At 50.6% G+C, this 20754-nt stretch overlaps 1 protein-coding gene and 1 long non-coding RNA gene across 10 annotated transcripts in view; one reads left to right on the forward strand and one right to left on the reverse strand.

The window, feature by feature from the left end:
* Window positions 1-18091, reverse strand: part of ODF2 (outer dense fiber of sperm tails 2) — a 30139-nt gene extending 12048 nt beyond the window's left edge. Inside the window, exons 1-13 of one of the 9 annotated variants that reach the window (XM_069580044.1) lie at window positions 17905-18091; window positions 15098-15188; window positions 14130-14246; window positions 13850-13918; window positions 9037-9207; window positions 7991-8151; window positions 7226-7355; window positions 6536-6667; window positions 2862-2933; window positions 1759-1830; window positions 1509-1625; window positions 701-886; window positions 75-184 (exon numbers count right to left, since the gene is read on the reverse strand). In XM_069580044.1, the coding sequence (XP_069436145.1) occupies window positions 75-184; window positions 701-886; window positions 1509-1625; window positions 1759-1830; window positions 2862-2933; window positions 6536-6667; window positions 7226-7355; window positions 7991-8151; window positions 9037-9207; window positions 13850-13918; window positions 14130-14246; window positions 15098-15188; window positions 17905-18068 (1592 nt within the window). In that variant the 5' untranslated portion in view covers window positions 18069-18091. Of the gene's footprint in view, window positions 1-74; window positions 185-700; window positions 887-1508; window positions 1626-1758; window positions 1831-2861; window positions 2934-6535; window positions 6668-7225; window positions 7356-7990; window positions 8152-9036; window positions 9208-13792; window positions 13919-14129; window positions 14299-15097; window positions 15189-16532; window positions 16767-17904 lie in introns of those variants that run through there. The other 8 variants (XM_069580043.1, XM_069580048.1, XM_069580051.1 and 5 more) reach the window with 8 other exon arrangements.
* Window positions 17185-20086, forward strand: LOC138435419 (uncharacterized). Its single transcript, XR_011255095.1, has 2 exons — window positions 17185-17680; window positions 18625-20086. It is a non-coding gene; the product is annotated as an uncharacterized lncRNA (long non-coding RNA).
* The last annotated feature ends 668 nt before the right edge of the window (window positions 20087-20754 follow it).

Here is a 20754-nt window from a genome sequence, read left to right on the forward strand (position 1 = left end):
GGGATGCCTGGCACCAGGCATTGGTTCACCCCCTCCTCCAATCGGCCCCATGCCCTCTCCTCACACAGACATACTCGTTCAGGACAATAATTTCCAGCTCAAGGTCTCCTTTGTCTTTTACAACTTGGTTATAGCGGCTCCTCCATGACTCCAGAGTGGATAAAGCTTCAGCGACATAAAGATCCTGGGAATAGGGGACAGTAAACAGGGTCCATCGGTCAGGTGTCAGCACTGAGGCCAAGGGAGCCAAGGGTCGTCCCAGGTCACACCCCTCACCCTGATAACGTAAACCCCACTCCTGCAATTCCTTTCTAGAAGCACTGAGACTAAAGCAGGAGCCAGATGCTACTTTTCCGTTTCCAGCATCACACGCACCCTGACTGCAAATCCATAACCATCGTTCCCACCCGTGATACTGATGCAGTTAGAACGTCCCACAACCCTCCACTTGTCTCCAGCCAGCCACCCTCCCCCATCACCACCCTTTTAGCTGTTTACTCCCTGACTGCCTCTTCCTCCAGCCAGCCACCCGTCCTCCCAGCTCATTCACCCTCTCCACTGCCATCTATTTCTCCATTTGCCCGCTCAGCCACCTTTCTTGAGCTTTTCACCTCCACCTGCCCATCCGCTCCTCATCTATCCACCGCCCCACCCCTACGTCCCTTCCTTGTTGGCCTGCCCTCCTCAGGGAGGCTGCTACCTTGTCAGCAAGTTGCACGTGCAGCTGCTCAGCATACTCCTCGCTCTTCTCGGCTCTCTCTTTTTGGGCTCGGATGGCTTTCTTCAAGGACTCTTTGTCTCGTTCTCCCTTCTGCTTCAGTTCCTTCAGCTGCTCCATGATGGCCTCCACTTCCGCCTTGTGCTGGTTCCCGCTGCGCTCCAGGTTCTGGGAGACAGGGACAACGGTGGAGGACAGGAAGAGGAGAGAGATGAGAAGTCCGGGGGAGGGTGAGGCGGGGTGGGGGTGCAGCGAAAAGGAGGAATGAGGGAGAGAGAAATCAGGTCAACTGTGTGGGAGGCAATGCAGACCAGAGATGTGAGGGCCCTGCCCAGCTCCCCACAGCACCTCTCCCATTACGGAACCCACTGGGTCTTAGTGTTAAGATAGAACTCTTCTGGCATCCTTCCTTGAACTCCCAGTACAGTAGTCAGAGATAGTCCTCAGTTACTCAGCAGAGGTGTGACCTTAGAGGGTCCCTGGCTCAAAGACATCAGCCCCCCACCCCCACCCCACCCCATGGGTAGTTAGGAGAACTGGAGGCCTAAGAGATTAAGTGACTGGCTCAGGAGCATGGCACCCAACTGGTCCCTGCTGGGAAGAACACCCAAACCCCTTCTCTTGCCCCTGGCCCAGAGAATTCCTTGCCACTTGCTCAAAGTGCTTTGGCAGCAGTGCCCCCTAAACCTTTGGGAGCAAATCCCAAACGTGAGCACCTTGGCCAGGCCAAGACCCCTGGACTGCCAGGCCCCGCCCTCTCCCTTTCTCAGCGGCGGGGCCAAGCAGGTACCTTGATCTGCATACATAGGCGACTGTTCTCCGCCTCTTTGCACCGAAGCTGTGCTTGCAAATGCCCCCGCATGGTCTCCATGGACTTGGAAAGCTCAGATGCTGTCTTTGCTTGAGCCTTTGGAGAGACGGAGAAAGTGACAGAGCCAGGATTTGAACCCAGCTCTGCGATTCTACAGCGCACTCTACCCACGACCTGGGAGAATGCACTCTCCCAGCCCATATGGAGGAGCGACCGTCGGGGATGGTACCTTCTCACATTGTATTTCCTGGAGGAGCTCTTCCACCTCCTTGTCTTTGTCTTGCAGCAGTAATAGCAGGCGCTGGGGAGAACAGACTGTCATGAGCTCCCTGGGAAGGGAGAGGAGGCTCGGCCCAGGGAGGACAAAACTCCTGTGTGCCTGGCCACTGGGCTCAAGTCCCAAAGACACTGGCCCATGTCACAGAGATCTGAGCAGGAAGCACCTAACATCTGTATCACAATTTTTTTTATAACAATTTAAAATAATGTTAACTGTGGGAAACACTGACACACACAAAAAACACTAAGGAATGCCCACAATCTCCCATCCAGAGATAACCACTGTTAACACAGATTAAAAAGCCAAATACGTATTTTGCTGTATAACCATGTTTACCATAGTGTGATTAACCTTAGTATTTCAATTTACTGACGTATCATAATTTGACAAGGCTCTCGAGCTGGGAATGCACGTTTAGGCATTATCACCATGACTGCTGAATCCTAGTGATGTTCAGCCAGGCACCAAGGCCAAACCTTGGGAATCATGGTCTCTATTTCTTTCTCTCTCTCAGAACCTCACAGCAGAGATTAATATATCTAATGCTCCAGAAAGTCTTAAACAGCTTGTTCAATGAGCCATTCAGGCTGGTCAGTAATTTCCCACATTTATTTGGCTATATATCACTCCCCTCCTCTTTTGTTACTTATATCCACTAACACTTGAGGAACTCAAGGTTCCATGGAACAGACTTTGGAACATGCTGCCTTGGCAGAGATTCCTTGGGAGAACTGGAATTTTGGGGTCAACAAGTCTACACCATAGTACAAATGAGGAAATGCAGAGAACAAATGGATGGCTTACAAATCCATCACCATCATCACCATCCCTCAGGCTGGCGTCCAACTTGGTGATTCAAGCTCTCAAGTGAGCAGCTAGACAAGCCCGGTGGAGCAGGAGGGATGGAAATATCTGCTTCATATTTTTTACAGATTTGAAACTAAGACCCCCGCAAAAAAATCAGAGCAAGGCTCCAGCCCTTCTGCAGCCGCTCAGCACCTCTATGCTGCCGCCTATACCCGCTCTGGCAAGTAGGGGATGCTGTGTCTTACCGCTTTCTCAGAGTCCGCCTCCGCCAGCCGTTTCAATAGTGTCCCTTGTTGCTCCATCAGTCTTTCGGAATCCTTTAAGGGAAGGCAGGAAAAGCCAACTCGTTAACCAATAAACTTGAGATGTCTACTTCCTCTAGATCCTATTCCTTTCCTGAAAATTATATTTCTCATGAGGGAAGTAATGAATTATATACTCATCATAAAATACTTAATGAACCCCTCATCCCCACCTCCAAACCCAGCCCTACAGTGGCGAGTTTGGTGACTGTCCTGCCCATCCTTTCTCTCTGCACTTACACAGAGCTACATCTAGAGAACTATCTTTTGAGAGGTGAGGGGTGGGAAGGGATTAATGTGTAATTTTACCAAAATGATACCTACCATACTGTAATTCTGTCTACAACTGGATTTTTAAAAAACATCTTTATTGAGATATAAATTCAGATATAGGTCATCCATTTAAAATGTACAATTCAATAGTTTTTGGTATATTTGGTAAAAGGTAACAAACTTTGCCACCATTTTTAAGTGTAAAATTCAGTGGAGTATGGTACATTTACAATGCTGTGTAACCATCACTACCATCCGAAAGAGAAAAGTCAAAGTATTAGTCGATCAGTCGTGGCCGACTCTTCGCGACCCTATGGACTGTAGCCTGCCAGGCTCCTCTGTCCACGGAATTCTACAGGCAAGAATACTGGAGTGGGCATGCTCTCCTCCAGGGGATCTTCCCAACCCAGATATCGAACCCAGATCGCCTACACTGCAGGAGGATTCTTTACTGTCTGAGCCATCAGGGAAGACCCACTACTCTCTAGTTTCAGAGTTTTTTCACCACCTAAAAGGAAACCCGGACCTGTCAAGCAGTCAGTCTCCATTTTCTCTTCCTCCCTGCCCCCAGCAACCCCCAATCTGTCCTTTTTGTGTGTAGGGGTGGGGTGGGGTGGCATGCCACATGACCTGCAGGATCTTAGTTCCCCGACCAGGGACTGAACCCGGACCCCAGCAGTAAAAGTGCCAAGTCCTAACCACTAGAGCACCAGGGAATTCCCCAACCCCTACTCTCCTGTCTCTAAAATGCAGTGGTATTTCTAACCTCTCCCCATAACTTTTGGGCAATAAGGTGGCTCTTGGGTTTTGCAACTATAAATACCAGGTTTTGCAACTGTAAATACTGCAGCAATAAACATGTTGAGCATATACCACGGTGTCTCCCCAGGACTGACACAAAGAGTAAGAATGGCTGGGCCAGAAGGTTTTGTGATTTGTGACAGCTGAATGCCCTGCAAAATGCCTGAAATGACTCACACGGCTTCAAGCAGGATGTGAGCGCACCGGGCAGTAGCCAGCCTCTACCTCTTGCCAGTCTTGCCAGCATGAACCCTTCTGTTAATTCACACTTCCCTAACTACTAAATAACTCTCATGCTTATTTAGCCACTTAGGCTTCCCCTTCCCCAGACTGCCTGCTCACACCCTTGCCCACTTTCGCACTGGGCTGTGTCTTTGTGAATCGTCTCTATTCTTCCTCCTGGGCACCTGAACAAAGTACCCCTAGCAGAAGGCTCACTCCTCTTTCTGTTTCAGTCCCTCAGTTCATCTTGACAGGCCAAAAGAAAAGGGCTCCCTGGTCCCGAAATGTCCTGGGGACCCAGGAACTGAAAGAAGACAGCACTGTGGTTTCTCCAGCAACAAGAGGCAAAGAACACAGGACAAAAGCCTGGACCGGGAACCCAAAGCTTGCAGCTGATCACTGCAGGATAGCCATGACGCCCTCTGAGCCTCCAGGAGACTCTACACAGACTAACACACAACCACAGCAGATCCCCCACCCTATGGAACAAGGCACTGTCACCACGCCCATTTCACAGACCAAGAGACTGAGGCTGGGAGAAGTGAAGTCAGCTGCCTGAGATCACACAGTAAGAAACGGCAGAGCTGGGCCCAAAGCCAAAGGACTCCAGAGCTAGAACACTGCCCCCACTGCTCTGAGCACTCCCCAGGAAGCACTGAGATGGGGGTACAGTCCCGAGGGCCACACAGGCAGGAGGAGGTGAGCGCTGAGATAGAACTAGGGACACCTGCTATGGTGGGAGTTTAAATTAGCTGACCCTTCACCTCCAACTGGAGAATCTGGGCTTCCAGGCTGGTATACTAGAAGTAAGAAGGCAAAAAGGGAAAAAAAACTGGTAGGAAGAAGTTTTCTGAAAGCCCCTCCAGTCCCAGGACAAGCAGTAGCATCATCCACCATTTATCAAGCACCCATTGCGTGCTGGTAGTACATACAATCCTCATCCAGGCAACATCTCTAAATCTCTTACCACCCCATGGATGCTATTCCCATTTTATAGGTGGGAAAACTGAGGCCCAGAGAGGTTAAAAATCAACCCCCATGAACACTGAACTAGAAACGAGACAGAAATATTTTAAGAGGATAATTTAGCTGTAACTAGTAAAAGTCATAGAAATATATTCTGGAAACTCTCAAGTTTCCTGGACACCAGAATAGACCAGACGAATGTGCAAAACAACACTGCTTGTGAGCGCAAACAACTAAAAATTGTCTTCATCAATGGAAGGGTGAGCAAATAAGTTGTGGTACTGTCATAAAACGGAATAAAGCAGGGAAAATAAACCTTAGGTTTCAAGGATAAAAATGGATAGATCTCAGAAAAACATTGCCTGAAAAAAGCAAACTCAGAAGAATACATATGGAACAATCTTATTTATGTCAAGTTTGAGAACATGCTAAACTATACCATACGTTGCTTGAGGATGCACACCCAAGAGAAAAACTATCGGATAAAGCAGATGAAGTTCCCCTCTGATGGGAAGGAGACGAGGTTATTGACAAAGGAGACCAAGAGGGATTCAGCTGTGTGGACAAGGTTTTGTTTGGATAGCAGGTACACTATCATTTTAAACGTTAATTTTTAAAATAAAAACAAAGGACATTGACACTGCTTCTTAAAAAAAGATGGTAAAATAAGAAAAATAGGGAATTTCCTGGCAGTCCAGTGGTTAGGACTCTGAGCTTCCAAGTCAGGGGGTATGGGTTCAATCCCTGGTCAGGGGTCTAGGATCCTACAAACTGCACGAGGCAGCCAAAAAAAAAAAAACAAACCCCTAAACCAGCAAACAAAATCTAAGAAAAATACCATCTCATCAGGACTGGCATTTTGAGATTCCCAGGTACCCCTTTGGGTTGAACCAAATGGGAAGAGAGCTGTTTATACTGTTAGTCTTTTCAGAATCATTTGCTAACATAAAATATATTTCAGAGACCTTTTTTTTTTTTAAAGAAAACAAAGTGATATCAGACAATGTATCTGCCAGCCATTAAGCCTCCTACTTTCCTAAAACTCAGGTCTCCTCCCCTGCCTGCTTTGCCACACGAACTCTGGGATGGGCTAAAACCCATCCCTGACTCCCCACTCCCTGTTGCCCTTCTGACTTCCAAGGTCCTTCTTGTACTGCTAGGCCCACTTCAAAAAGGAAGCCAGCCTGTCTACCAGATGCCCGGCATTTCATGTGATTGATTTCAGCCAATCTTCCTATGACCCCTCAGGTCAGGCATGCACTGAGAATATTTTCCTTTTAAAGACAGGAGCCTGCAGGGCTGGAAGAGCCCAGGTTCTGTATGGGAGCCTGGGTGGGGTGGGGGCCACCGCTCACCTCTTTGCAGTGTTGTTCCCTCAGCAGGTCTCGGAGAGTGCGGTTGGTCTCTTCAAATGTGCTCAGCTTCTGCAGGAGAAGTTCCTTCTGCCTCGTTAGGGTGTTGATGTCCGAGCAGGTCATCTGTTTCTCCTGGAAGACAGGAGGCAGTCTTGCCAGGCACAGGGGGAGAATGGAAGAGCTGGCACAGGGAGTTTCCATGGGGAACTTAGGAGTCCCTGGTGCCAGGAAGCCTGGGCAAGAAGAGCTGGGCAAAGGCAGCTGCAGGAGGAAGACTGGAAGGGATGGGCTGGAGCTAAGCCTGCCGACAGTGCCAGGTGGAGAAAGGGGCTGGAGAGCTCAGTGTGGGCAAGCGCAGTTAGGGCAGGCTTCCTGGAAGAGGTGCACTTCCTGGATGATACACTTGGTGCCTGATACTTGCAGGAATCAGATGGATGCCTGGATTTACTGTGATCCCAGGAGACCCATGATGACATCTCCTCGGAGGCCCTGGCTACCAAAGGTCATCTTCGAGGGTCAGGCCCCAAAAGTGAGAAGAGGGGAGGGGGTGCTGAGGAGTTAAGAGTGCCCTGCCCTGGCCTGAAGATGTCATAAAGTCAGCATGATGACTGCGTAAAGATCCCGCCACAGTCTGCAGGTGGCCCCTCTCTGGGCCCAGCCCTGGGCTGGGCGGCTCTGGCGGCCGCTCACCGATTTCAGTTTCCCGATGGTGTCCTTCAGGGCCATGACTTGTTTGGCAGCAGCAGCCCCGTCCATTTCAGCCTCCACCAGCTTGGACATGAGGCACTCCTTCTCCTGCTGGAGGTGTTTTTTCTGCAGCCTGGGGCCAGAAAGAACAGGACCTGTGAGCCGCCCCCCCAGGGCCCTGCCCACCTGAAGCTCTGAGGCTCGCCTCACAATGCCCTGCGAGCCTCATCTCCTGGTCAGGGCACAGGAGTGGGGGAGGGGGCCAGGGATGGCCCTTCAGGCCTGCGCGGCCTTCTGGAAGGAAATGCGGTCACCAGAGTGGGGCCTCCATACCAGGTGACGTGCTGCCACCTGCTTGTCTCTCAGAAACCAGTGTCACCGCAGCCCCCGGCTACTGCCGAGGCCACCTAGCCACCATCTTCAGATCCACTTCTGAGCTCTCCCCTCCACTCTCCCTGCGTTTGGTCACACCGCTCCCTCGCTTCCAACACCCTTCAGTGGCTCCCAAGCACCCTCAATGCAAATGCCTCCAAGTGGGCACCGAGAGCCCTTGCCAACCTCTGTGGCACCCCTGCCCTTGGCGCACCCTGTTCCCCTCGCTCTGGCCCGCTTTTTTCACTTCTCAGTCACAGACTCCTCCCTCCTGCTTTTCTCCAGGAAGGTCTCCCCTATCCCCTCCCCCACAGCACTCTGCAGGGAGTCAGAAGCGTTGGCGGCCCTGGGGCCCTGGGGCCCGGCGCGCGGGCAGGCGCCGGGGCGCCGGCTCACATGGTGTAGTCCTTCTCCTCCTTGATGCGCTCGATGTTGTGCCGCAGCACCGTGTTCTCGTGCTCCGTCTCGGCCAGCTCTTGGGCCACCTCCTCCAGCTCCTCCTTCCGCTCCTCCAGGAACCTTTTGGCCATCTGGCGCTCTCCCTTCTGCATCTTGACCTGTGTGGGGGCACGCAGCCAGGGGCCACTGAGGGGAGGCGGCCCCTCCCCACATCTCGAGGCCTGTCGCTCGGGACCAAGGCAGGGCACCTCGGGCTGAGCGCGCAAGTGTCATGGCCGGGGGTGGGGGTGGGGGTGCTCTGGGCGCAGCTCAGTCAGGCGCCCAGTGACCCTGGGCGGTCACTGTTCCTCTCATCTCCTCACTGAGGAAATGGAGGGGGCGGCACCTGGGTGACTTTCTGCTTGGGGAAGGAGCCAGGATACAAACGGTGGTTCAGCTGGCACACCACCGGAGGAGGTGTCACTAACAGGCCCCCACCCCGCAGGCGGGGAGGAAGGCGGGCCTGTTGCCAGGCAGCCACCAGCCCCAGGTTCTCTGGGGAGGGCCCGTGGGCCCTGGGTGAAGGGGGCGACTAAGGACATGGCCCCCACAAGCAGCCACAGCCTGGAGTCCACTGCCACGTCCCCCCCAAAGACACAGCCCAGCAACTGAGGACAAACTTCCTTTGCCTCTCTAGGGCATTGCTTTGTTTTTTTTTAAACTTCTGCATAAAAACAGAAAAGGCCCTAGTGTTCAGAGGCCCTAGTGTTCCAGTCATTTCATCTCCAAAACAGGGACAATAATACCATCAACTTCATTTACTGTTGTAAAACAAAAAAATCAAACCAGGCCATCCATACAGAGCTCCCGGCAAGGTCAGGGCCAGGCCCGGGCTGAATGCTCGATGGAGAGGAATCCCAGGTTGCCCTGACTACCTCCACAAGGGCCTCTGAAACCCTGGGAGGCCTGCAGAGGCAGCTGGAAGGGGGTGTCCACCAGGACCCCACCTGACGGTCTCCCGCGGCCTCGGGACACTAGGCAGTCCAGACCCCTACCTCCCTCACCTCAGACTTGAGACAACCAACCGCGTTCATTAAACTGTCAATCTTCTTATCATAACGGTTCATTTTACAGTGACCGGAGTCGTCATCTTCTGTAGAGAGGTCACTTAACCGCATCACGGAGACCAGCTTTTCTGAAGATGGTGGCGTGATCTCCAGGCAGTGAGGTGGATTCTGATGTAGAGGAGGGAGAAATACATGCGTTCACAAGGCAGAACTGCAGCCACTGGTCCCACCAGCCCGAGTGCCCGCTGGGCAGGAAGAGTTAGAACCGCTAAAGGGCAACCACAGGGACCCCGGAGGAAAGGACACACCAACCTTCTTGGTGGAACGTTATCTCATTACCTACCCTCGCTTAAATGATGTTTCTGAAGCTCTTCTAATATAGAAATAAAAAGCCTGCGTTACAGTGTCAAGTTTAAAATGAAGGACATAACAAATTGGCAAAAATGGTGATTCCCAAAGCTGGCAAGAGTTTGGGTCAGGAGATACTCTCAAACACCTTGGGTAGACATGAAATACGGCAAGTTTTTTAAATGAATATGAATACATGATAGTGGATAATTGCAAAGACACACAAAACTTTTCTAATAGGTATTTTAAGGACAAGTGGAGATTTGAATTTTGACCCAACACTATATGATTAATAAATGAAGTTGGGAAAAAAAAATAGAAGTGAAGTTTTTAGGATGAATCATTGCTATTTTGGCATGGAGAAAATGGTTTTAGAAAAGCATACAGACTAATTTAGGGTTAAAATAGTATGTCTGGAAAATATTTACTTAAATATATCAACAGAAAAAAATATTTTTTAAAAATGCGTGTGCCCCTTGGAGAAGTTTATGTAAAGCTGAGTAAGACCTTTGAGACTTCAAAAAGAAATTCTAATTTAGGGGCCAGCATTTCCATGGGGTTTTGATACACTGAACTTTTTGACTCTCTCATTCTATACATTTATTCCAGTGCATTAAGTAACTGTTATTTCTCATTATTTGCAGTTTTTTGCTTCTCTTAAGCTAAGGTGGTTAAACTTCTGTGCCAATTTCTAGGGCAAGACGATGGCTATCAGGAATAAAAGGATGTGTTTTACAAGCGTGTAGCTGGTATGTCAAACAAGTAAAACACATAGGGTGCAATTTTAAAATGTATGTGTTCTTTATCCCAATACACTGTATTTTGAGGGATTTATCAAGAATAACTAAGAATGTGAATCAATATTTAAATTCAAGGATATAGATATTTAAATTAGGATATAGATAAATGTACAAGAAGATAGTACAAGTTAAAAACTTAACAGTACACAGATGTACACACAATGGAATAAGGCCTTAAAAAATAATGTACAATGTAAATATAGTCAAAATATGAGGAAAAAAAGGTTGTTCAATAAAATATAATCCCACTGCTACAAAAATCAGAAGAATGAGTATATTCACAAGAAAAGATCCGGAAAGCTGGCACCTAAAGTTACAGGGGTCTTCTCGGGGTGGTGGAATTACAGGTCTTTTTTACTTTCTTCCCTGGGCTGATTTTGATTTTCTGATTTTTCGACAATGACTGTGCATTGCTTTTATATGAAAAAAAAGTTATTCTTAATCTATAAAAGGAGGACAATAGGAAAATATATAGATGGTACGATTATAATTAAAAAAAAGAAAAAACTCCGCATCAGAAAAAGTGATGATAAGTGCCCCAAAATAGTAACAGCTTCACTGGTTTCGTTCAGGGGTGGGAGCGAGAACAGGACCAGAGAGGACCTTCTGGGGAAGCTGGTGATGCGGTTTCTGGAGGTGACAGTCACACAGTTTGTAAGAAGCCATCAAGCAGCACGCTTCTGATGCATGTGCTCAAACTACAGGTGACTGTCTCTTTTATGGCATTTTCAATTTTCCATCATAAAAACAGATGACTTGCTTAATAGTAGAGGGGGAAAAAAAACTCAGACGTGCTTTCTCCCAAAGATATCTTAGCTACCAGAAGAGGTTTTAAAAATCAAACAATAAAAAAAAAAAATCAAACAAGGATCCCCACATCACACAGCAGCTACTGGAGTCCACGTCCAGCTCCACCACAAACTTTCTCCTCCTAAGGTCTTTTCTCTCTTGTCGATAATGGAAAGGGTGGGCTGAGGCCTGCTGGGAACCTGGAGGGCCACTGAAAAGTGGAGAGGAGCTAGTCCGAGAGGACAGCATGAGAGACAGCTACTGCTCAAGGGACAGTCAGGCACGTCTCTGGGCCCCTCCACTACCAGGAATCTGGGGCCCCAGGCCTGGAAGGGGCACTGAGTTTTCCAGAGGGGACCACAGCTCCTAGCACCCCATGTCAACAGGAAGTCCATTTCCACAACGGCATGACTTTTGATATTTATATTTCAAAAAACTACCTAAGTCTCTTCACTAAAAATTTAAAAAGCGTTTTAAACTATAAAATACATTATGTGATAAACACATTTGCGGCTGCTGCTGCTGTTAAGTCACTTCAGTCGTGTCTGACTCTATGCGACCCCATAGACGGCAGCCCACCAGGCTCCCCCGTCCCTGGGATTCTCCAGGCAAGAACACTGGAGTGGGTTGCCATTTCCTTCTCCAATGCATGAAAGTGAAAAGTGAAAGTGAAGTCGCTCAGTTGTGTCCGACTCTTAGCGACCCCATGGACTGCAGCCCACCAGGCTCCCCTGTCCCTGGGATTTAGGCAGCCGCAAAAAGATAAAGCAGTAAAGCCTCCCACTCCCAGAGGCAATCACTGTTTACTACTTCTAGTACTGCCTCCCAGAAAACGTTTGTACATACAAACATATTCATACACATGTGGACACAAAGATGTCCTTTTCTGCACAAACAGGGCCACACTCTCCATGCTGTGCCGCTTGGTGCTTGGAGAGACATCCACCTTGATCTAGCAGTGGTTGTGTGGCATTCCATTGCATGGATGCACCTTAATTTTAACCAATACCCTCCTAACAAACAGTTAGATGGCATCTAATTTTTCCCTAATACAAACAACGCTTCAGCAAACATCCTGTTACACACAGATTCCTGTGCTCTTCTGTGACTTTTTGAGCATCAATTCCCAAGTGCAGAACTACAGAATCCATGTTTAGATAAATGCTGCCAAACCATTCACTCAAAAACTATCTAAAAGATTTGGTGATACCCCCATATGCTTGTCAACAGAAGATATTCTGAATCTTTTCAACTCCTTTCCACTCAACAAAAATGATAGCTTGCTATTTTTTCGAAAATGTAGTTGGCTCTAATTTACATTTCACTGATTGTTAGTGAGGTACACATGGTAGAAAATCTTAGAAATCATTTTAATTCCAATCTTCCTTGGAGAGATATGTCAGAACACTTTTCATGTACTCCTGAGAATACCAAACTCCCTTTGTCTCTTAGGGATTAAATGAGTCAGGGAGTCAAGAGCATGAAGTATGAAGTAAACTTCAAAGTAATTATGATTATTTCTAATTATAAAAGTAATAAGCTCTCAGAAAAAGAATAAATCTTTTCAAAATAGAGCAGGCATCATTCTCTTAAGATACAGTCATCCCTCGGTAACCACGAGGATTGGTTCCAAGACCATCATGGATACCGAAATCTGAGGGTGCTCAAGTCCCTTATGTAAAATGGTGTAGGATTTGCATGTAACCTAGACGCATCCTCCTGTACACTTTAAATTCTCTCTAGATTATTTATAATACTTGATACAATGGAAATGCTATGTAAATAGTTGCTGGCACACAGTAAATTCAAGTTTTGCTTTTTGGAACTTTCTGGATTTTTTTACTCTCTGGAAGGTTGAATCCACAGACACAGAACCAGCAGATATGGTTGGCTGACTGTAGTCTCAAGGCCTTTACTTGTCTCAATCATGAGACTTCAGTCTAAAACACAGCCACAGGCCTTGTCTTATGGTTGGGTTTCTTCAATGCAACTGACCAGAATGTAAGCATAGAGGGCAGAGCTGCCAGTTTGCAGCTGAAACCCCAGTGCACAGCAGTGTCTCAAGAAATGCATGAATTACTGCACAGAAGGATGGACGGACAAGCAAAACGTGTTGAGGCATGGCCAAAAAGAGACAACAGTAACTCTCCTGGTACCTTGGCAACTAATACTGAAGGCACTTATACCTCAGGAGATTGTTCCAATGTATGTTTTTTTTAAGTTTCTGGCCACTCCACGCGGCATGTGGGATCTTAGTTCCCTGACCAGGGATAGAACCTGTGCCCTGTGCATTGGGAGGGCTGAGTCTTAACCACTGCACCACCAGGCAAGTCCCTATTCCAGTGGTTTTGATACTATCTACAGAGTTACGTGCATGGTCTCTTGTGCGGGCGACCACAAAAGAGAAGATGCCTTCCTGGATGTGTACATTCTGGCATACATTTGTCAAGTCTGCGTCAGACACTAGCACAGTATTAGCTCCTCACACACAAATCAGAGAGGCTCCGGGTACCACCTCTAGAATGAAACACCCTAGGCCCTGCACCTCCAGCTCTGCCAATTCCCTCTGTGACACTTCACCTCTCTGAGCCTTGGGTTCTCATCTGCACCTTGGGAGAGCGGATGCAGCTACCACATCACGGTGTTGGAAGGACTCAAGAAGATTCTCGTACTTTCAGGGTTTAGCAAGGCACTCAGTAAGCGGGACCCACTGGGACGTCTCTGAGAGCTACAGCCAACCCTGAACCATACCAAGCATGAGGCCTGCTAGAACCTGACCAGTCCGAGAAGAAAAGCCTGAACAAGAATGAGCCTACCTCCCAATTGCATCCCACATGCCGGGCGGATGATTTTCCAGGGGGCATCCAAGGTACCTTGGTTTTCACCCGGACACTCCGCCGCACATTCACGGTGTCCCCTTTCATTCCGCGCTTATGAGATTTCTGTGGAAAGGGACAAACCCAGGGTCACTTCCCTACACAGCTGGCCGTGGCGTCACTCTGCAAGTGGCGTCCGCTTCCAACTCTGCAGGGGAGCCTCTTCTGACCAAGGCTACTGCTGCCTTTTCTGGGTGACTGTCCTGCCTACCTTCCAACCAGGCGACTGACCTCTGAAAGTGAGTGCGTTGGCCTCACCCCCCTGGCATGCTCCTACCTGGCTGTTGGTCGCTGACGTTTTGGAGAGTTTTTTTATGTGGACGTGGACAGGGGTGTTCTCATCCACGTGAACATGTAAGGGGGGAGTTGAAGAGCGGTCCTTCATGGTTCGCTTCTGGCAGGCGGGGGAGGACAACACAAAAAAGGTTGATCTGCGGATGAGTAAACTGGGCATAAAAAACGAGCTCACAGCCTCTGGGGGCCACTGAAAGCCTAGCCACCAAGCGAGCAGGACAGCGACCAGCACTACTGGCATGCGGGCGGGAAACGAGGCGGGTGTGCCGTTCAGCAGGCTCATGCAGAGATGCCAACTGAAGAGCACTGGGGAGACCCAAGGCTGCCCAAGCACAGGGGCTGAGCAACCCGCGAGTTCTAAACAAGAGCCCCAAACCCAAGGCCCCGGGGGTCCTCAGAGCTCCATCTCTTTGCAAGCCTGCTGGAATGCACGGGCTCCTCCTGAGATGCAGTCCAGCACAGATGGAAAGCGGGTGAGGCCGCCACGCTGGATTCTGAACGGGGCATGCGGATTAGCACAAGAAATACACAGAAGGGTTAGGGTGCAAGGCACGATAAGCAGCAGGCAGGTAAAAGATGATCAAGACAGAAAGCTGGAAGAAATGCCGAGATGAGAAGGTTGTACAGATTCTAAAGACAACATAAACAGGGCCAAACACAGACCCCCTCGCCCACCAGCAGCTCCTATCAGTCCCCGTTTTTACATTTTTTTCCTTCTTTCTTTTTGGAAAATTTGTTTTATGATTTTTGAAATTTGTCCGAAAAGATTAGGTTAAGACAACCTCCTCACACCCGGCAGCCTTACCACAGGCAAAACCAAATCCATCCATGAGCAGTCTATGTATGAAGGCACTTAACAGAGCACCTGGCCAACGGGGTGCCAGCAGAAGCGTGCGTTTTTCTCTGGCAAGGCCGCAGGTAGAGGGGCTGCTCCGAGCGCAGGTCACCTACCGTCACGGTAACACTGGGCGCGCCACAAGGTGTCCTCAAGACCTTTTTCTGCGTGAGACTCGTTACTCCGTTCTTTCCACACGATGGAAACCTGTACCCAGGCACAAGAACCAGATTATAAGCAGAAAACTAGGGCTCTTTTATTTCTTAGCTCTCCCAAAGTTATATACTACATATGGTGGCTAACGAGCTCACGGCTAGGAGAGCCAGTCTGGAATTACTTGGCTCCCTTGACACGAGCACCAAACACTCATGGTGTGCCTGGCAGGAGGATGGAGACATGGGGCAGTGAGCATTCGCAGCGCTGGCTTTTTAGCCTGCCATTGTGTCACACGTATTGTGACCTTTTACTGAAAGGCCCAGCTGTCATCCTTTCAGGAGACAAAAAGCAGACAGCATGTGGCCAACAGTCAACAGAGTAGCCTGGATGAGGATGAGAGTGCCCAGAATACTGCCTGGAACAGTGCTCAGTGAATGACTGACCGGAAACAACAGAGCCATAGGCTCCGGAATAGGCTCTGTGACTCAGTCTCATAAAATTAACCATCAGATATTCAACTAAGAGGATGGAAAATGATTATTACCTAAAATATTTCACTTGCTACCCTTTAAGCACCTAAGAGGTAGGGTTGTTATTATTTTAAAAAATTTGTAATACCACATCTTACTTATACATAAACGGCCCCCTCACCAAATATGCAAATAAAGCAAATTTTGGCAGCAGTACATCCAAGAACTCCAAGACAGGAAGGGACTTGCGATCCATCCCACCGCCTAAAAGACAGACTCCCCCCAAAATACGACCTTGTCCTCATCCTCCATTATTTTGGGGAAAAAAACATACAACATAAAAATGCAATGAAAAATTCTCAAGCACTTTAGCACACACTTTGTTGTATGTATGTCACACCTTGGTTAAAAAAAAAAAAACAAATAGAGTCCTACTAATCATCTAGCAAAGGAATTACCAAACCTGGATAGAGAGGTGTTTCTCCTCAGATCATTTGTGAACACTTAAAAGTCAATAGATGTGGGAAAGCTCTTTTTCTCAGTAGGCTTTCCATCAGGGTACCTGGATTTCATCAACATATGGCTAACTGCAGCATCCACTTCTTACATGGTTATTTACTCACACCTAGCCTCCTTTCAAAAAAGATCTGAGCCTAGTATTCCAGTGACAACAATGGTGATCCTATTTGCTACCAGGAACTGGGGCACCGGAGGAAAGAGGGCCAGAGGGAGGCAGAGAGGGTATCATGTGAGTGCATTTTTTTCTCCTTCCTCCTAAAAATTAGTTTTAAATGTTTTGGCCCAGGCCTTCAGTACACAGAAACAGGGAAGCTGAGAAAAGAATCCTTCAGCCAGCCCGGCCTGGGAGCCCATGCCCACGTTTCCCCTGCCCTGTTGGCAGAGGTGCCCCCCACAACGGCAGTACCTGGGGGAGCCGCCTGAGGATGAGGCAGACATGGTTAGGCATCAAAGCCGCAAAGGTGGGCAAATGGGTCAGCAGGCTCTGGCTCAGGGGGACCCAGAGGGGCTTGTCAATGAGAATCTCAGGGGCCCGGCATCAAACGTCCTCTCAGGGGAGGAGGGTGGAAGCTTTAGGGGTGGCTGTTGGATGAAAACTTGGGAGACGCTCCTCTACTGTCCAAGTCGCACAGCAACTGTCCTGCCAAAGTTGGGGGGTGGGGTGGGGGTGGGGGTGGGGAGGAAGATAGGAGAGAGGCTGAGCGACCCGGTGGGCAAGGACGGTGAGAGCTCTGCTCCCCAGGGAGGGACAATAGGGGGCGGAACTTCGAGGGAAAAGGACCACCACACCCAGGCCCCCCAGCGAGAGGGAAGGTGGGCTGGTGGTCACCAGCGGCGAGGGTAGTGGAAACCTGAAATGCCGGCTAGCGTTGCGAGGAAGTTGGGAGAAAACCGCTAGGCCCCAAGTGGGCCCCAGAGGGCCGGAACCGGCGCTGGGAGCTGGAGGGATATTAGGGGCGGAGCCAGGGCAACAGTCTCCTAGGAGAAGGGGCGTTCCCGACAGAATAGACACCCGAGGAGGCCAATAGTATTTGGAGGAGGGAGGAGCGGAGGCTGCCGGGGCGGGGCAAAGTGGGCAGCGAGTGGGCAACTCCCCGACGGCGGAGGGAAAAAGTGCTCCAGGGGCGCAGCAGCGGCGGCCGCTGGGATTTTAGTATCCGAGTTAAGAGCGGGTTCGACGCCGCGTTGTGGCAGGGAGCCGGGGGCAGGATTCCCCAGGAGGGAGGCCCCCTGGACCAGGGAGGCCCTTCCAAGCCAGGGAGGCAAGCCTCGGGAGGCTGTCCCCGAGGACAGCGCTTGCCTACGAGGAGCCCGGCCCAAATAACCGCCGGGCCGAGGCGCTCCAGGGAGGGCGAGGCGGACGGGGATGGGGGTGGGGTCCCACCGGCCGGGGCAAAAGAGGGTGAGGGCCCAGTCTCCGTCGGCGGAGAGAGGAAGGACGACCACCCACCAGCGGGCTAGAGGGACCCCGTTTCTGCCCATAGAGAGGAGGGCGAAGCCCTGCCGGAGGGCAGCAGAGGAAGAGGTGGCAGAGCGCCCTGCCGGTGTGGCCAGGTGAGGAGAGGCCCGCCCGTTAGCGGGAGAAGGCCCGCGCCGGTGGGCGGGGCGGGGGGGGTTGGCTCGTCCAGATTCTGACCGGAGCGGGACAAGCGTGCAGGCGGGGGGCGGCCTGGGTGGGTGGGTCGAGGGGTGTGGGCAGCAGGACCCAGCGATCCCGACGGAGGGCGCCCCTCCCCAACCCGGAGCGGCCTGGGTCCCGCCTCCCGGCGGCCTCTCACCAGGAGCGACACGGCTGCGCCCAGAATCGCCGCCTTATGAAGTCGTTGAAGTCGGAGGCCAGGGCTGTGCCATGGAGACGCCGCGGCGGATGCAGTCCGGCCCCGGCGGCGACTCCTCCCCGCTTCCGCCTCCTTTTCCGACACCCGGTCGGCAGCTCGCCCATTGGCCAGTTCAAACCCCCCCGGGAGCCTCTCGGGTTTAGCCATTTAGGCCCAGCCCCCGGCGTCACAGAGATGCCTCTCCAGCAGCAGCCTCAGCAAAAGCCCCGCCCTCTTCCGGGCGCCGCGCCGCGTCGCCATGGAGACGCGCGACGCCACCGACGGGCCCGGCCCAGGCTTGTCTAGCCGTTCAAGGCCGAGCTTAACCCCCCCAACCCCCGCCACCGCCATTTTCACCCTGTCGTCCTCGGTTTCTCTCACTCAGGGTAGCAACCAAATTCCAGCCCGATCTCTCTAGTTCGTATTGGGCCACTGGGCTCAGAGTGAATCTGTGAAGTCGCTCAGTCCTGTCCGACTCTTTGCGACCCCCATGGACTGTAGCCTACCAGGCTCCTCCATCCATGCAATTTTCCAGGCAAGAGGACTGGAGTGGGTTGCCATTTCCTTCTCCAGGGGATCTTCCCGACCCAGGGATCGAACTCAGGTCTTTCCGCATGACAGGCAGACGCTTTACCGTCTGGGCTCAGAGAGGGGTCACCAAATATGTTCGTGTGTCCGCAGCTGCTGCGCACTGCTTCTGGAAATACAGCCCTGTCTCTTCCCCTCCGTTGGTGCAGAGATGGACCCCCACTTCTGCACACCACCCAGACTCTCTCGCCATGCTGCACTGTCTGTCGTCGTCCAGGCTGAAGGAAGGGGCTGCGCGTTCCCCTAGATCCTCACCGCCCTCCTGTACACTATACGCCCGCTGCGTGTACAGACCTATTCCGCTGAAGTTCTTGTTGAGTCGCCATCTTCTCAACTATGCTTCACTGTCAGCCAATCGGGGTGGGGGTGGGGTGTCACGTGGCCCATGGAACCACCCTGGATTCTGGAAGACTTGGACATCCTCAGGGCCAGCCTGGTGTCAGTTCCTTAACATCCTCATCTTCGTGACCTTGTGCGCACCTCAGGCCCAAGATCTACACACCGGTCCACCCTAAATCTCAAGTTCCAGCTCCCCTCCCCCTCCAAACAAAACTACTTCTGCCGTCCCCCCCCCCCCCACCAACCCTCCCTGTCTAATGCATAGTCATTCCTTGGTGTTAGGGAGCCATCCACTCCCTTGATCCATTCATTTTCTCCCTGTTAAGTGATGGAGCCCCAATCACTACTTAATCCTACCACTTGAGTGAGTCTCCCCAAAGATCATACGCACAAATCATTTCCTTCACCCTCAGCTGAGCCTTTATCACTGTCCAGCAAGTGTTTACCACACTGGCTTTTCCAAATCTTTGCCTCTTCCCCATCCCATACACCAACTCTCCTTTTTCACAGAGGGGAAAAAAAGAAACATCCACTGGAATTTCCTCCATCTTCTCTTCACCTTCCCTCACCTTTAACTTCCACCACCTTATCCCCCCACTTGAAAGGAGGTGATGTCATTCTGAGCAGCCCAAGATAATCTCCTTGTTTACAGGCCTAGGTCAAACATCTCAGTGGAATGTCTCTTGCAATCCCCAGCACAAGAGCTGTTGATCGATTCTCAGTGCTCCCACATTCAATGAACGAACATTAAGTCCCTAATTGTGTGCTAAGCCCAGTGTAAGGAGCACTAAACTAACATGTCCCACTTGGCCTTTAAGGAGCACACAGCCAACCACTTTAGCATGACCAGATGGGATGCTTCCTCCCCAACCACTGGAGGATTTTGCCTGTGGGTTTGTCCCCTACCTACCGTCTGAGGAGGGTTTTTCTCAGTTGGTGCAGTTCTTTGGGGCCTTTGTGATAGAGAAGGGTGGAGAAGTCACCCCCTTAATACACACACACGTGCACACACACGCACTAAGAGGTGACAGGGAAGATGAGGAAAATCTTACAAGAAGAGGAACAGAGAGGTATTGGTGGGGTGCTGAAGATGGGAACAGGGATACCTACAGTGTGTGAAGGACGTATGGTTGGGAAGAAAAGAGGGGCTCTATAACTGTGGTCTGGATGTCTGGCCCTTCTGTGGTATTTGAAAAATGCAGGTACAGAATTCGAATGATTCTGATATTTTTTAGCTGCACCATGCAGCTTGCAGACCCTTAGTTCCCCAACCAGGGATCGAATCCACTGCCCCCTGCAGTGGAAGCAAGGAGTCCTAACCACTGGACTGCCAGGAAATTCCCCGATGTCACTTTGGATCTGGATCTGTCTTTTATGCACTTTCAGTTCAGTTCAGTTGCTCAGTCATGTCCAACTCTTTGCGACCCCATGAATCACAGGACACCAAGCCTCCCGGTCCATCACCATCTCCCGGAGCTCACCCAGACTCACGTCCATCGAGTCCGTGATGCCATCCAGCCATCTCATCCTCTGTCCTCCCCTTCTCCTCCTGCCCCCAATCCCTCCCAGCATCAGAGTCTTTTCCAGTGAGTCAACTCTTCACGTGAGGTGGCCAGAGTACTGGACCTCAGCATCAGTCCTTCCAATGAACACCCAGGACTGGTCTCCTTTAGGATGGACTGGTTGGATCTCCTTGCAGTCCAAGGGACTCAAAAGAGTCTTCTCCAACACCATAGTTCAAAAACATCAATTCTTCAGCGCTCAGCTTTCTTCACAGTCCAACTCTCACATCCATACATGACCACTGGAAAAACCATAGCCTTGACTGGACAGACCTTTGTTGGCAAAGTAATATCTCTGCTTTCCAATATGCTATCTAGGTTG

Source organism: Ovis canadensis, chromosome 3 (genome assembly GCF_042477335.2).
Source record: "Ovis canadensis isolate MfBH-ARS-UI-01 breed Bighorn chromosome 3, ARS-UI_OviCan_v2, whole genome shotgun sequence".
Lineage (NCBI taxonomy): Eukaryota > Metazoa > Chordata > Mammalia > Artiodactyla > Bovidae > Ovis > Ovis canadensis.